Source organism: Coffea arabica, chromosome 2c (genome assembly GCF_036785885.1).
Source record: "Coffea arabica cultivar ET-39 chromosome 2c, Coffea Arabica ET-39 HiFi, whole genome shotgun sequence".
NCBI lineage: Eukaryota > Viridiplantae > Streptophyta > Magnoliopsida > Gentianales > Rubiaceae > Coffea > Coffea arabica.
Genome location: NC_092312.1, coordinates 19,296,546 through 19,311,033, shown reverse-complemented (window position 1 = coordinate 19,311,033; position 14,488 = coordinate 19,296,546). Strand labels below are relative to the sequence as shown.

Below are 14,488 nucleotides of genomic sequence, written 5' to 3'. Positions count from 1 at the left end.
AAATATTTTGAAATGTATAGTTTAAGAATTTTAAAAAAATTTTTGAGGTTACTGTAGCTAAAATTTTTAAAAAATTTGTAGTAGATAAAATTGTCAAAAAACTTAAATTCCAAACAGGGCACCTATCTAATTCTATTCATAATTGGATACAAAGGTTCCATCACAAGTATCGACTCTAAAAATTATATGAAAAAGTTGCTGGCGTATTTTCACTTTTGAATATTGCGTTCTTCATTATGAACTTGGGGTTGAGTTCTTTTGAGATGGAGGGATTTGCTATGAGATATCCCTTCGAGACAAGGGAGTCTAAGGGGGGTCGTGTGAAAAGTGTAGGAACACGTGAGGACATAGAAGGAAATCAACTTTTGAAACTGCAAAAATCCACTCACAAGGTTCTCTAGGGTTTTATTTTACAGGTTTTGACAATATTATTGAAATTTTAACACAATTGTATTGGGTCTATATATAATTGTTCTTGAATGTTCTCAAGTGGTTAGATTCTAATTGAATCTTGTTGAAATTCTAATTCGAATCTTGGATTTGAAATTCTAATTTTTTTTTTAAATTCTGATTCGAATCTTGTATTTTACAGGTTTTTAAATTGCTTTCGCCGCGGTGTCAGATTGATCTGGGGGGGGGGGGGGGGGAGGGGGCATATAATTTTATAGGAGTGTCAAAAAATTGTTGTGTTTTGCATGTTGTTGCTTTAATATTTACATTTATTGAATTCTTCTTCGCATTTGTCGTGCATTGCTATCCACTCTGTGCCTTATCATTAAAACTGGTGATTGGTTGTGGAAGCCCTCTGCTTTATCCGTGGTACTCAAAAACTACTAAAACTGCAAGAGAGCAGCTAGCCCCTTTCCACCTTGTTGCATTCTGCCAAATTCTTTTGCTCTGCAAGTACTCCTTTTTAGCCTTATCCACCCCGCTGTCACTGCTGAATCTTCCAAAGGTGAAAGACAATAACCGCTGCTATATATTTCGTCATCCTGTTTGGGCACTCTGTATTTCTCCTGCGTGGGTGCAACTTAAAACTAATAACTCTCCATTAGTCAAAAAAATCCAGACATCAAAATGATCAAAACTTCATCAATCTGACCATAGATAGATAGATGCGCCTTGCTAATCTTCAGATTGTAATAATTGGCATGAAAATGAAAGCTTGCTAACGTATTATCAGCGCGAATAGTACGGCCTATTGCTCATCAAAATTATATAATCCCCCACACTTCCCGAAGAAACAAAAAGAATAAATGGAGCTTTCGAACGTAAAAATAAGGAAGGCTGGCTCGAGAATTAAAGAGTTTGCTTAAAGACTTGTTATTTCTTTGAGATATTTTTTGGGTACGTAGATAGGTATACCCTGAAGTCGAAGGTGGTCCGGTCCATTTAGTTGCATTACATCCAAATTCCAAATTCCAAATTTCATCAAGATGCAAAATTCCCTGCCAACCTATCGTACTTGCTAATCAGAAGAATAGTTCGGTGCTGAAAGAAAATCCCTGCACAGTCCTGAATGTTTGTAAAAGGGGCGATTAAAGAACTCTTGAAACAGTGGCTCAAAAAATGTTAAAAAATCAGTAGTGAGAGGCTGCACACAAACTCAAAGTCTCCCACTCTGGCTACTTGGAGAAAGTATATCCATATATTAGAGATCAAATCAAGAAATCAAGTGCTCCAAAAACACATATTAGTTGTCAGCCCATCGCAACCCAGCCTGTAGGAGTCATTTGGAAATCAGTGAAGAAGCCGACAATTGGAGATAGTTCCAAGCATCCCCATGTGGGATACCTTTTTTGGCTCATTGGTGCAGCTTCTCTAGCTACTTGTTCTGTTTTGTTGTTCATCTCACTTTCTCTGCTCCTCATCTGAAGCAAAGCACTTAACTCTAAAATTCAATCTGAAGTTTTCTGAGCTTCCTCAACTCACCATGTGGGACGCGGAAAGCGAGACCGGAGGAGGGCGAGATTACAGCAATGGAGTTCTCAGCATAAGCAAGCATGGACTTAAAACCGATGGTTTTGAGCAAAGAGGCCAGTCTTGGTATGTTTCTCTCATTTGTTCAGCATTGCTTGGATCTTTATTTTTGCATTTTCATCTTCAAGTTAATCATCCTGTGAAAGCCTCGAGTGAGTGAGTATGTTTAGGAGAAGATGCATAAATTGAAAGCGTAAACTTTCTGTGGTGAACCTCGTATCTCTTTCTTGCAATATCATCATTAATGTTAAAGCAAGTTACTTATAATGTTTGGTGTGCTTGTCCTGTAAATAGGTATGTTGCAACTGATATCCCAAGTGACTTTTTAGTTCAAATTGGAGATGTTAATTTCCATTTACATAAGGTAGCTGCCATCCTATTCTAACATTTTTCTCATTTCTCAACTTGTGTACATAGAATTACTAATAACGGTTGTAAAAGGGTTGGGGTTAGATGATATACTAATTCTTTCTCTCGTCTCTCAAGTATCCTCTGCTTTCTAGAAGTGGCAAGTTGAACAGAATCATATATGAATCACGGGAAGACCTGAACAAGATAGTTTTAGATGACCTCCCAGGTGGACCTGAGGCTTTTGAGCTTGCAGCAAAATTTTGCTATGGGATTGCTGTTGATCTGACAGCAAACAATATCTCTGGCCTTAGATGTGCAGCAGAGTACCTGGAAATGACAGAGGACTTAGAAGAAGGCAATCTAATATTCAAGACAGAAGCTTTTCTCAGCTACGTGGTTTTGTCATCATGGAGAGATTCTATACTAGTACTTAAAAATAGTGAGAAGCTGTCGCCATGGGCAGAGAACCTTCAAATTGTCAGAAGATGCAGCGAGTCCATTGCCTGGAAAGCTTGTGCTAATCCAAAAGGAATAAGATGGCAATATACAGGGAGGCCCCCAAAAGTATCTAGCCCTAGTTGGAATGAAATGAAGGATTCCAGTCCAAGCAGAAACCAACAAGTGCCACCTGATTGGTGGTTTGAAGATGTTTCGATTCTCAGGATTGATCACTTTGTACGTGTTATTACTGCTATTAAGGTAAAGGGGATGAGACATGAACTAATTGGAGCTGCAATAATGCATTACGCAGCTAAATGGCTTCCAGGACTAATAACGGAGGGATCAGCAGCAGCTGATGAGGGAAGCAATTACAGCCACGCTAATGACATAAACAGAAGTTGGAAAGGGGGGCTCCATATGATTGTAGCAGGGACAAAAGAAGATATACCAACTGTTCAGGCTAAGGATCAAAGAATGATTATTGAGAGCCTTATTAGCTTAATACCTCCCCAGAAGGACAGTGTTTCCTGTAGCTTCCTTCTTCGACTGTTGAGAATGGCAAACTTGTTGAAAGTAGCTGCTGCTCTGGTTACTGAATTGGAAAAGAGGGTAGGCATGCAGTTTGAACAGGCTACATTGGCAGATCTTCTCATTCCTTCATACAACAAGAGTGAAACATTATACGATGTTGATCTAGTTCAAAGACTACTGGAGCATTTCCTTGTCCAAGAGCAGACAGAAAGTTCAAGTCCTAGCAGACAATCATTTGCTGAAGCACCCCAAAGGGGTACAAATCCAAATGCTAAGATGAGAGTGGCAAGGCTGGTTGACAGTTATCTAACAGAGGTGTCCAGAGATAGAAATCTCTCCCTAACGAAATTTCAGGTCTTGGCAGAAGCTCTACCTGATTCAGCAAGAACCTGTGATGATGGACTATATAGAGCTGTTGATTCCTACCTGAAGGTAATTGAAATTTAATTTTCGCGATTTTCTAAAGTAACTATATTTTTCATTGATTTTCTGTGAGGATATCTGTTCATCACCAATATATGGTGTTAAAACAGGTTGGTCCTCGAGCTGACGAGCTCCTCAAAATAAAATATTTGTGTGATATGGTCTTTTTATAAAGCATGCATCCGTTAAGAATTATGTTAAATGGATAAGTATAGAAGGAAGACAGGGCCAGAGAATAGTTGCAAAATCTTTAAATTCTAAGTTAAAACAAACGTCGATATTTATTATGCATTGTGAAGATCAAAGAGAAGAATTTCAGATGAAAAATTTACAACACAAAATTAGAAGTTATGAACGAGTCACTATGTGCCTTCATAATAATGCTCAATATGCCGTTTACATTTATTGCTTCAAATATTGCATATAATGAAGCTCATCCAAGTTTACTTAGAATCTAACGCATTGAAGAGTTGATAGGCCCATCCAACACTATCAGAGCATGAAAGGAAGAGGCTTTGCCGTGTAATGGATTGCCAGAAGCTCTCAATTGATGCATGCATGCATGCTGCTCAGAATGAACGGCTTCCTCTAAGAGTAGTAGTGCAAGTTCTCTTCTCTGAACAGGTGAAGATAAGCAATGCAATAGCTAGTAGCTCCCTCAAGGAAGCTGGAGAATCCCACTACCACCCAATGGTGTCAACCCGTAAGACATTGCTTGAAGGGACGCCACAGTCATTTCAAGAAGGATGGGCAACTGCCAAGAAGGACATCAACACTCTCAAGTTTGAGCTTGAAACAGTCAAGGCTAAGTACTTGGAACTCCAAAACGACTTTGAAACCTTACAGAGACAGTTCGATAAGATGGCTAAGCCAAAGCAAACTTTCGCATGGACCTCAGGATGGAAAAAGCTAGGCAAGCTCACCAAGATGTCAAATTTGGAAAACCATGATGATGGACCCCAGATTTCGAATCCAGAACAACCTAAAAAGGCACCTAGAAGGTGGAGAAATTCCGTTTCTTGAGACCTAAGGAAGTGAAGAAGTAAGATATTTCCTGATAAACTTGATCCCCCTATATTTCATTTTTCTATTCCTGTAGCTGTAGTCGTCTTTCTTTTTTTTCCTCTTATTAGGAGTACTCCAAAGGTTCCCTCCTCCTTCACAGGAATTATCTTAGGAACTTTCACATTTGATCCTTCTGTCTTTGGGTGAGTGGTTGTGGTGCAATTGCCATGTTTGTTTAAGTGTGTTCTGCATTATGATTTAGTTGCACGAGTGGAACATCTTTATCATTTTTCCCGCAAAAGCACATTACATGTTTTCAATGAATCAACTTTGGATGTATCAAGAAAAAGTTCAGGCTGAAAAGGTCTTGAAAATTCTCAGGTTCAATTTGTATCTTTCATTCCATTGATGTGGAGCATATAAGCAATTGGGCAAGCATACACTGGGACCTGGATGGATTGGAAAAGGATTATCAGTGGCATTATCTCTCTCTCTCTCTCTCCATGTAGGTTGTCATAGTTGTCCAGTTTTTCCATAAGATCTTGCACGCAAAATTGCAGAGAAGGAACAATTCATCAGCTTCCTGAATATCAATGGAACACTAATTGTATATCATGAGAATAGTTCAAAGCCAGACAAAGTTGTTAGGGTATCATACAGTATCCAAGAAACTAATATATTGGAGACAGTCCTACCATAATGCCGAAGTCAGCATGCAGAATATCAATTACCATTCACTACATTAAGCATGGACATATCCATATGAATGGATCTTACGCTTACACATACTTGTTACTTTGACTTTTAATACGAGTCAGCACATGCCTTGGCACTAAGAATTTGCTGAAGACACAAAATCGACCCTCGTTTTCTTTGGGGGTTTTGGGTAGCTCCTTTGGGCCCCAACGGCTATCCATTCGGATGCTGTTCTCTGGCTTTTAGCCGGGCCGAATCTGCATTGCAAGCACAGCGATCAACTAATCATGTGCGTGGACTATTATGGAAAACCCAAAAAAGTGAATAAAATCGCTTCTTTTTTTTTTTTTTTGGGCGCCTTGTGGAGATACTGTAAAGTTGGTAAAATGCAAATACTCTAATTAAAATGTAGAAGTAACAATTGACAAAAGAATGCTTCTTTACCATGCTTGGCTACCTCATTAGGTTGGTAGTAGCACGGCCGTGCTCTAACTCTATAGAACGGTAAGTACAATTGTTTGCAGCGAGAAAAAGAGAAAGAACGGCCGTGCTCTTCTCTTCTCTTCTCTTGATGGGCTACCTCATTAGTTTTCCCCACAACCCTCCTTTGTAGGGAAAACTTTCGACTACGAATTCCTTATAAACCGTTGGATTCCCCCTTTTCCTTCTCAAGGTTCAACTCTCTCATTTTGAGAACTATTTGTACCCTCCCCTACATACACACACTCGTTAAGTCTTCTCTCTTCAATGGAAATCATGCAGTCCAGAAGAATGTCGTCCAACTCCTCCCACAGCAGCAAGGGTCCTTTGATTTGATTATCCTCTCTAATGTAGCAATCAAATCAAATACAGCACAGTTTAGCAGTGGGTTAATGTTGGAAATGTCAAATTAAATTGAATTATAGCATAGCAAGACCGAAAAGCACTGCTGCCAAAGGGGAAAAATAATAATAACAAACAACAGGCAGCGGCCAAAAGTCATAATCCAAACAGATAGGCACTACATAACCAGGATTACATTGCAATATCCACCCAAAACAACTGTTGTACTCAACGAAACATACAAATAAAATCCTGCATTAAAGATTGATGCCCACGTGCTCATGAAGACGGCCTACAGGAGACTCTTCTTTGCAGCAAAGGCAAAGCACAAATCCTCTGCACAGCTCACTAAAGAAACATACTAGCACTAGCCTTTTAAGACAAGATTTGGTCATGGATGAGCATCAAATATTCATGATGAATCTTCCGGGCCCCCCTTTCTACTCTCAGCTCTCTTCACTGCTGCTTCAGCCCAACATCTTAGCTGCTTCTTTGAAAGCCACATAAGGTAAAAAAAAAATAACAAAGCTTAGAATCAAGAAAACAAGATGGAGGTGAAGAGTGGAAGGCGGGACCCAAATTAGCAAATGCGCGTGCACTTAATCCATTGTGTTTTCAACATGTTGGCAAAAGAGGTCCTCATTTACAGCACAGCCCACCTCTCTGCCTAGACCATGCGTTCAAAATTCTGGCTATTTTCAATCCCGAAAGCAAATGAACAATCATTTCTACCCGGCAATTATAGCCCCAGTTTTCTTCACCTCCTGTAAGCAAAGATGAAAATTTTCACCTCATTAAGCTTTTCCTCTATTGGCTTTTTAAAGCAAACTGCACTATAGCTTTAACAAGATCACAAAAGCTTCACACAGCAAAAACCACCTATCCATCCCTTTCAGTCAAAAGAGACGAGATCAACTTATCCCTTGATCGTACTGCCTCAGTAAAAAAGCACCCGAAATGTACTACTGTTGACGGGAGCACTGCACTTCAGGGTGGCCAAGCCCCAAAGCTTCAGCTTTCTCCCTCAATGATATCAAGTAATTTATTGCATCATCAATGATCAAGATTGGATCTTTATTCTCTGCTCCAGGAACTATACTTTCAAGAATTCTCAACGTCTTGCAAATTTTGGCCCGCTTTTGCGTTGTGTTGATATTGGAGTCCATCTCCTCATTGAGGTCCCCACCTTTGGCACAATTTGTCTCCACATGGTTATCATCATTGCAAAATTTAGCCAATTTCAATGGATCTGCAGTGTCCACTAACGATGATTTCTTGTAACCACCATCAAGCAATTTATGCCTTTTAGTTGAACCATCAGTGCTACCAACTTCCTCAGTAAGTTCCCAAACCTTCTCATGCATCTCGATGCCACCTATGATTGTAAAAGGTGAATGCCCGGTGCTAGTCAGGTCATCATCTTCACCATCAACATCATCATCATTCCCAGGGAAGCTATCAGAGTAGAGCAACGCATTGATTTCTTCTGTGTCCTCACGCATGTCACCTCCTTCACTCTTTACATGGTGCTCAGTATGCGGATGGTGCTCAGTATGCGGAGGAGGCTTCATTATCTGTGATTGTCCTGCTTCACCTTGCAAATCGTGAAAATCAACTGGTGTCATGGGCATGATAATCTGATCTTGGTAAGGTGAACGAAAAGATCTCGAGATCAATCTAACTTGATCCCCAGATTGATCAAAAATGAGAAACTTCTTATGAGCGGATGCAGATACATCCTTGAATGTAGGTTCGACACCATGTCCATGACCAAAAGCACGTTGAGATTCTTCAAAATGTGGAGCTGCTGTGGGAGACGAGCTCTCCTTTTGAGGAGGCAACCATTGGAAAGGTCCCCGAACTCCATCAAGTTGGTCCGTTTTAAAATGAAGAAGCCCAAAAGCTGAAGTCCCTGTATCTGGAACAGCAGTACTGTCATTTGAGCGAGGAGAATCCCACAGATAATGGTGCTGAGAATGCTGAAAATCGTAGGCTGTAAACATCCAGCTAATTCAATAATCTGAGACATAAAATTGCCAGATTTTAGAAAATTCCAAGCAATAAAAGGCAATGGAGATGAACAGCAGCAAGATGTCAAAAACCATACCAGAAAACTGATTGTAATGAATCTTCAACGTCCACACTTTTAGAAACCAAAATAATGAATCAAAATATTCAAACTCCAGCCTCACGTACTATTGAAAACGTACTATCAATCTACGTAACTGGTTTAAGCAAGTGACGGAAGTACTCAGCCTACAGAAATCCAAAAGGAAACAAGTAGGATTTAGTAACTTCTCCATCATTATCAAGTACAGAGAAAAACCTGTCACATTAAGAAAACACAAATCCAAAGAGTAAACATAAAGGGTAAAGAGACTACAACTTGAAACGCATTAGCAAGCACCCTAACACAATCTTGAACCAACCTGACAATTTTGCAAAGGTTGAAAGCATGCTATCACCCTAACTACAATGGTTGGTGTCCCTGCTATGCCATTTTCATGTTTTAAAGCCCGGAATCTTGTCTGGCTTGCTGCTTGGCACACCATAATTTCTTTTGCACCTTGAATCAGTTTCAAAATCTACGCAAGACTACGACAATAGAAATAGAAATCTAGAACAAAAGATAGGACCAAAGAAAAAAGAAAAGATAAGAAAACGAGGAGTGTACCAAATCTGAAGGAACTACAAGATGTACTGGCAAGAGACGAGGTGTCAGAGGAATGAACTTAAAACTGCTTAAGACCATAAATAATTCTCAGCTGATCATATAGATATTAGAAGCAATGAAAGAGAAGTGATTGGACCCCATTGAAATCTTGTTAAACGAGATCAAAAGAATCAAGAGGTAATTCTGGTTTAATAAGGACAACTGAGATCATTTACAGAATAACCCTACAATACAAATTCAAGGAGATAACTTGACGAAACACATCAATGGACAAACTAATCCACCGCATATTGTTCACTTATAGGTGAGATCAATATAGCCTCAGCAGTAGTGCGACATGCCCGTTACCTGCAATATATAAATGATCAACAAACATAAGAACAGCAGTATTCAAGTAGAGTGGGATAAACATAATGGAATCTTATGATCCTCAGACTAGTGCGCATGCCTTTCACATATAAGCAAGAAAGAACATTAACTAATATGGCATTGGAAGTTGAATTTCCCTATTTATGTGCATGAAAATGAAGTATAACGCTGAAGAATTAGAAAAACTAGGAAAAGGAAAGGGAACAAGAAAAAGAAAAAGAAAAAAGAAATTTAGCCAACATGGCACTATTTAATTTCTTTATTTCCATGAAACAGCTCAAAGAACTCAGGTAAGTAATAGTAATCGAGGAAAGAAACATAACCCATGAAATCATTGAACTTTCAATTCATAATTAATCGTAGGACATAAGGAGAAAAGATCGACCAGAGAAACTTCGACAAAAGGAAAAAAATAAAAATCCCATCTTTATTGTTAAGCCTACAAGCGTTTCACTCATGTACTAAGAAAAGCTGGCTAAGCGAACGTACTTCGAACTTATGGACAAGAATCACTTTTTTTCCGACAAAAGACCCAAAAAAAATAAAAATAAAAAGACGAGGACTTCATGAATTTACTGATCAAGAATTGAGGATTTAAGGATTAAACAAGACAAAAATGAACAGGTGGAAAATCCGACCAGTAAAAAAGGTTAATACAGTTGGAAAAAGGACTTACACAAGGAAAGATCCAAAAGAACAAATGGGTCGCGCCCGCCAGATAGAGAGCGCTTGAGTGGAGAGAAAGAACATGAAGTGAACAGTTGAGCGGAAGGCCGGAGAAAATTTGTCTGAGTGGGGGAAAGAACGGGGGAACTGGAATATATAGTGCATAAGAAATTTTAGGACGGTTTTACCCCTTTCCTGCTTCTACTTTGTCTCATCTATTGGCACTTGTCGTTCATTGGAAGTTTTTAGCTGCTTAATTCAATTGTTTAGGCGCACACTTATTATAAGTGTGTTTTCCTACGTTATGTAATTTTGAATTTTTGCAACATATTTATCTCTTCATTTCGTGTAAAATCTATGATAAAATGGTTAAGTTAATTTTCTTATTTTTAAAACATCAAAGTTACTAATTTTGAGTTTGTACTAAAGGGGCTCTGTTTGTTTTGAGGGAATAAAAGTGAAAGGAAAGGAAAGGAAATAGAGAAATAAGATTTTTCATGAAAGACTTTACTCCTAAATTTAACAAATGAGATATAGTTAGTTATCAAACACTACTCTGTAACCTAAATAAGTTGAAAGCCGAGGAGCGAGTAGACATCTTTGTACACGGGTAATACTTGCAGGTATGATTGTTAACGTTTGGAATCCAACCAAATGTAAAGCCATGATTGTTGCTTTGAATGAGCTGCAGCTTCAAATGAATGCGGATTGCGGGGCAAAAGTACTGAAATTTCTCTGAAAATGAGATGCTTCTAGCTAAAAATATGAAATAATCAGTGGTTTGGTTCAAATTGTTGCACACCACATGCATCAAAATCTGAGTTTCATAATTTTCGTCGATCATGTCAAAATGTCGAGGTATTTTGACCAATCATGGAGGATTGTTCCTTTTACCCACTACCACAGATGATTTAGATCCGAGCTCACAGCTGGAAAACAAAAGCCGTATGAAAACGTTGTAGTACCATAAAGCGACTAGGAAACCATAATCTCCATTTTTAATCTGAGAGAGAGGAGAGGAGGCTGCAATTTCGGTACCAGTTACAGAGTAACACCCACTGCTAAGGCATTCTACATCGGGCGGCAGGCTGAAGAGCTCGAAGCCTTTTTATTCAGATAAAAATACAAACTATAATTAACTAACACCCACTGCTGAAGGACTCTACATCAGATGTCTACCATCGGCAACCCGCAGCATCAGAGCCAGTAATTAATTACTGAACACCCAATACTTCAATCTCGAAAACCAGAACAGAGTTAGGCTCAATGCCCCATGCTGGGAAACCACTAGGACCATAAGCATAGTCGGGGGAACACTGCATAAATTTGGAACAATTTAATAGAGGAAAAAACAGTCACCATACTGCATTGAAATGCAGACTGGGTAAAAACAATTTAAAATGGTTTTAAGAGAAAATGTTTGGTTAACAAATGCCCAGTGAACACTCGTTAAATAGGAGATCTTAGGTGCTACTTTCGTTGCAAAACCGTGTAGTTAATTTGGAGACAGAGAGATAGACTATGGAATGTTAGAAGTCTATAGATCCTAAGGCACTCATCCAAAACCAACAATAAATGGACAAATTTACTTATTTTGTCCAAAGCAAATATATAGGCTCAAACCCACAAAGATAGCAGTATCACAGCCGCCTCTTCTGTTATTCGTTCCCAAGATACCTACCATTCTCAACACTTCCATGATCAGCCTTTCTAATGGCTCTATTAGCTCAAAATTATGAGCAGAAGATATTAGCCATGGTGCATCTGGTAGTCAGCTTGGACGCTACAAAACCGTCTTTTAAAAGGTTTTTCCTTTTTCTCTATTCTTGTCTTACTATAATATCCCAGATATTCAGCTTTGCTCTACAAGACACACATCATAACATCCTCATTCATAGCTGCTTTTTTTTTTTACAAGGTGTTCTTAGCAAATGACATTTATTTACTAGTAAAAAGCTAAGCAAGAAACAACTCAAGTGCATGATTTTACCGTTAAGCGCGCAACTTCTCCCACTTGCATTCCAAGTACACCTTCATCCCATCCTGCATAGGAGAGAACAAGCAAGGCAACTAAGGAAAAAGCTAAAATTCTTGGATGAAGCAATTCAATACATTGTGCCTAAGATAGATGACATCAACTCTTCTGTCATATAGGACAACCAACATTACTTGGAATAATCAGAAGATTGCCGCAACATGGAATGAATTTATCATTCCAAATTGGCGTGCCAGAGCAGCCAGACAAGGAAGAAACACTAAAATCTGTTTGCTGCCACCCAAACAGATTATACAGAACGCACAATAACAAAGCTAATCTCAACATAAAGAACTCCCCATCCCCAGCCTAGAAAACTGATAGATTTTATGAGAAAAGGCACTACAATCCCGCTCCCCAATAAAAAGAAGAGAAAAGAAAAAGGACAATAATTCAAGAAAAATATCCTTGAGAATGATAGTTACACTGGAAGGGATTCGAATTCACATCCCTTTTGGAATTTCGGTCAATTCAAATGTTCGCTGGGTTTTATTAGAGATTTAAAGCTTCCATCTTTACCATGAAAACCAGCCCCTGTGGCTCCGCACATTTTCCTAACCTCTACACTCTAACATCAGCTAAGTCATCTAATCTGCCTATCCAGTCCTCACCAATATTCAGCAGAATATCTGAAATATTCCTCCTTTTTTTTTTTATCAAAAATTTAGTAAAACAATTTTTATAAGCTACTCCACAATGGGATATCATTACAAAGGAAATTTCTTTCTGAGACAAGAATTAACAGACGGGGCACAATAATGATTAATATTACCTCTGATAACTTTCCCCTGGCCAATCTGGAAAGCAAACGGCTCCTGCCCTGGATCCTTGGTGCTATAATTAACAAGGATTTCAGATCACAAGCAAGTAATGCTGAAAATAATTGTACTAAAAAAAATCACAAATTTTTAAAATAATTTTTTACATGCGTCATTACCTCCAGAATTTTTTAGACAAATCACGGTTCTTTCCTGCAAATACACAACATATTCTTATTATTAGGAAAATTAAAAGTATTCTTTGGTAATCATATGAAACAGACTACCACTAATAATATAACGGCGTGAAAGGCAAAGGTGCAAATGGGAGAGAGGAAGGGGGTTTGGAAATGGAGGGCACTTACCGAAACCGGTACAGTGGACGGAGACGGTCTGACCGGGAACGGGTTTGGGTCCCCCTCCGGGCCTTACGACTTGCTTCTCCACTCCCATTCTTTCACGGCTGAGCGCTGAACTGTGAATTACTCAGTAGTGAATATGCCAGCGGTTGCTTTTTGGATATTTGCTTTGGTTCTGGTTATTAAAGACTGAATATGGCTGCGTTTGCTATTGGGTATTTGTGTTGTTAGGATACACGTGCGACTTTCTGCTTCTAGGACTTTCTGCTTCTAGAATACTGTAGAGTTTTTTTTTTTTTTTTTTTTTTGATAATAGAATAATGTAGAGTTACGTCAGCCCTGTTAAGGTGCGATTGGATGATGTATGAGTCTCTCCCTCAACCTTTACCTTACAGTTTCCTTCAAAAAAAAAAACCTTAACCTTACGTACTGCAAAATTTGGTAATTGGGGGGCCTCAACTAACAAAGGGCTCCAAACAACTGTTTCTGCATTAGCCCGCCAACCTGCAGTTCTTCGGGCTCCACAATTGTTCAAGTCTGGTTCCTCCCGTTACAGATGGTCACTGGAAGCAATGGGCTTGTTCAAGGCTGGTTCCAAAATCTTGGTAACTGAGTGCTTGGTTTGTGATAAGTGTACCTCGGAGCAAGAATTGGTTCGAAGTGATAAAGTTGTTCTTTTATCAGGTGATATGTAAGATCTAATCTTATCATGCTACTTCAAAATAAACCGTCTTGTGACTCTAAAGAGAGATTTTATTACGGTCCAATAAATTAACATTGCAAGCCAGCAGTTTAGTCTTTGACTAATATGAAACCGTCAATTTGAACAAATAACCAGCCCACAACCTTAGTTCAATGTATGTATGTGCAAGGCCCTGTCCTGGGCCTGGACACGTGGCAGCCCAGGTGCGGCCGAACTGGGCTTTGGCCCCAGGCCCCTGGCAGCCGTCCTGGGCTGCGCTGCTAGGGCTCCTGGAGGGGGCGAGTATCCATCCCGAAGAGGTCGGGAATAATCCCTCTGAGTGCGGGATAGGGGTTATGCTGGGCAGAACCCGAAACGTACGGAGGTCGGACTTCCGCACAGGTATAAATGATAGAACACATCAACTGTACAAGGTACGCTCACTATTGGCAAATTGCTCTCGGCCGTCTATATTTCCCGTGAACTTATCCCGCCGGAAAACTAACTTGATCGTCGGAGCGCTCTCGGGGACAACCCTCGGGCCCCCCTTTGTTAGCTCACTCTTATCTGTTTTGCAGGCTTGGAGTCAGCTCTTCCATCAGCACCCAGAGCTGATCAGGTCAGCTCGTCCCGAGGAAGTTCTGTGCTTCTTCAGTTGGCGCCGTCTGTGGGAAACGCAAGGTAATTATTGTTGTG

At 39.5% G+C, this 14,488-nt stretch overlaps 3 protein-coding genes across 5 annotated transcripts; 1 reads left to right on the top strand and 2 right to left on the bottom strand.

Annotated features, from left to right (window-relative positions):
- Positions 1-1,360: 1,360 nt before the first annotated feature.
- LOC113726602 (root phototropism protein 3) lies at positions 1,361-5,519 on the top strand. Of its 3 annotated transcripts, XM_027250414.2 has the most exons (5): positions 1,361-2,046; positions 2,275-2,344; positions 2,467-3,735; positions 4,204-4,768; positions 5,113-5,519. In XM_027250414.2, exons 1-4 carry the CDS (start codon positions 1,934-1,936, stop codon positions 4,747-4,749), a joined length of 1,998 nt encoding a protein of 665 aa, XP_027106215.1. In that variant the 5' UTR covers positions 1,361-1,933; the 3' UTR covers positions 4,750-4,768; positions 5,113-5,519. The 3 variants fall into 3 exon arrangements, with proteins under 3 accessions (XP_027106215.1, XP_027106214.1, XP_027106216.1); XM_027250413.2 differs by lacking the exon at positions 5,113-5,519 and having other exon boundaries at positions 1,363-2,046; positions 4,204-4,992; XM_027250415.2 differs by lacking the exons at positions 2,275-2,344; positions 5,113-5,519 and having other exon boundaries at positions 1,369-2,046; positions 4,204-4,992.
- Positions 5,520-6,408: 889 nt separating this feature from the next.
- LOC113726603 (transcription factor bHLH143-like) lies at positions 6,409-10,125 on the bottom strand. Its single transcript, XM_072074996.1, has 4 exons — positions 9,969-10,125; positions 8,679-9,271; positions 8,357-8,505; positions 6,409-8,269 (listed from the first exon to the last, which is right to left on the bottom strand). Exon 4 carries the CDS (start codon positions 8,250-8,252, stop codon positions 7,212-7,214), a length of 1,041 nt encoding a protein of 346 aa, XP_071931097.1. The 5' UTR covers positions 8,253-8,269; positions 8,357-8,505; positions 8,679-9,271; positions 9,969-10,125; the 3' UTR covers positions 6,409-7,211.
- Positions 10,126-10,934: 809 nt separating this feature from the next.
- LOC113726587 (peptidyl-prolyl cis-trans isomerase FKBP12) lies at positions 10,935-13,329 on the bottom strand. Its single transcript, XM_027250390.2, has 5 exons — positions 13,117-13,329; positions 12,931-12,964; positions 12,766-12,827; positions 11,949-12,001; positions 10,935-11,274 (listed from the first exon to the last, which is right to left on the bottom strand). Exons 1-5 carry the CDS (start codon positions 13,202-13,204, stop codon positions 11,173-11,175), a joined length of 339 nt encoding a protein of 112 aa, XP_027106191.1. The 5' UTR covers positions 13,205-13,329; the 3' UTR covers positions 10,935-11,172.
- Between the last annotated feature and the right edge of the window lie 1,159 nt (positions 13,330-14,488).

Excerpts from the sequence above, each read along its gene's own strand:
- LOC113726602 (XM_027250414.2), top strand. The coding sequence starts at position 1,934 with ATGTGGGACGCGGAAAGCGAGACCGGAGGAGGGCGAGATTACAGCAAT. Across the intron at positions 2,047-2,274 it reads GAGCAAAGAGGCCAGTCTTG|GTATGTTGCAACTGATATCC; the intron begins GTATGTTTCTCT and ends TCCTGTAAATAG. Across the intron at positions 3,736-4,203 it reads CTGTTGATTCCTACCTGAAG|GCCCATCCAACACTATCAGA; the intron begins GTAATTGAAATT and ends AAGAGTTGATAG.
- LOC113726603 (XM_072074996.1), bottom strand. The coding sequence starts at position 8,252 with ATGTTTACAGCCTACGATTTTCAGCATTCTCAGCACCATTATCTGTGG.
- LOC113726587 (XM_027250390.2), bottom strand. The coding sequence starts at position 13,204 with ATGGGAGTGGAGAAGCAAGTCGTAAGGCCCGGAGGGGGACCCAAACCC. Across the intron at positions 12,828-12,930 it reads TTGTCTAAAAAATTCTGGAG|CACCAAGGATCCAGGGCAGG; the intron begins GTAATGACGCAT and ends TGTTAATTATAG. Across the intron at positions 12,002-12,765 it reads CCAGGGGAAAGTTATCAGAG|GATGGGATGAAGGTGTACTT; the intron begins GTAATATTAATC and ends TCTCCTATGCAG.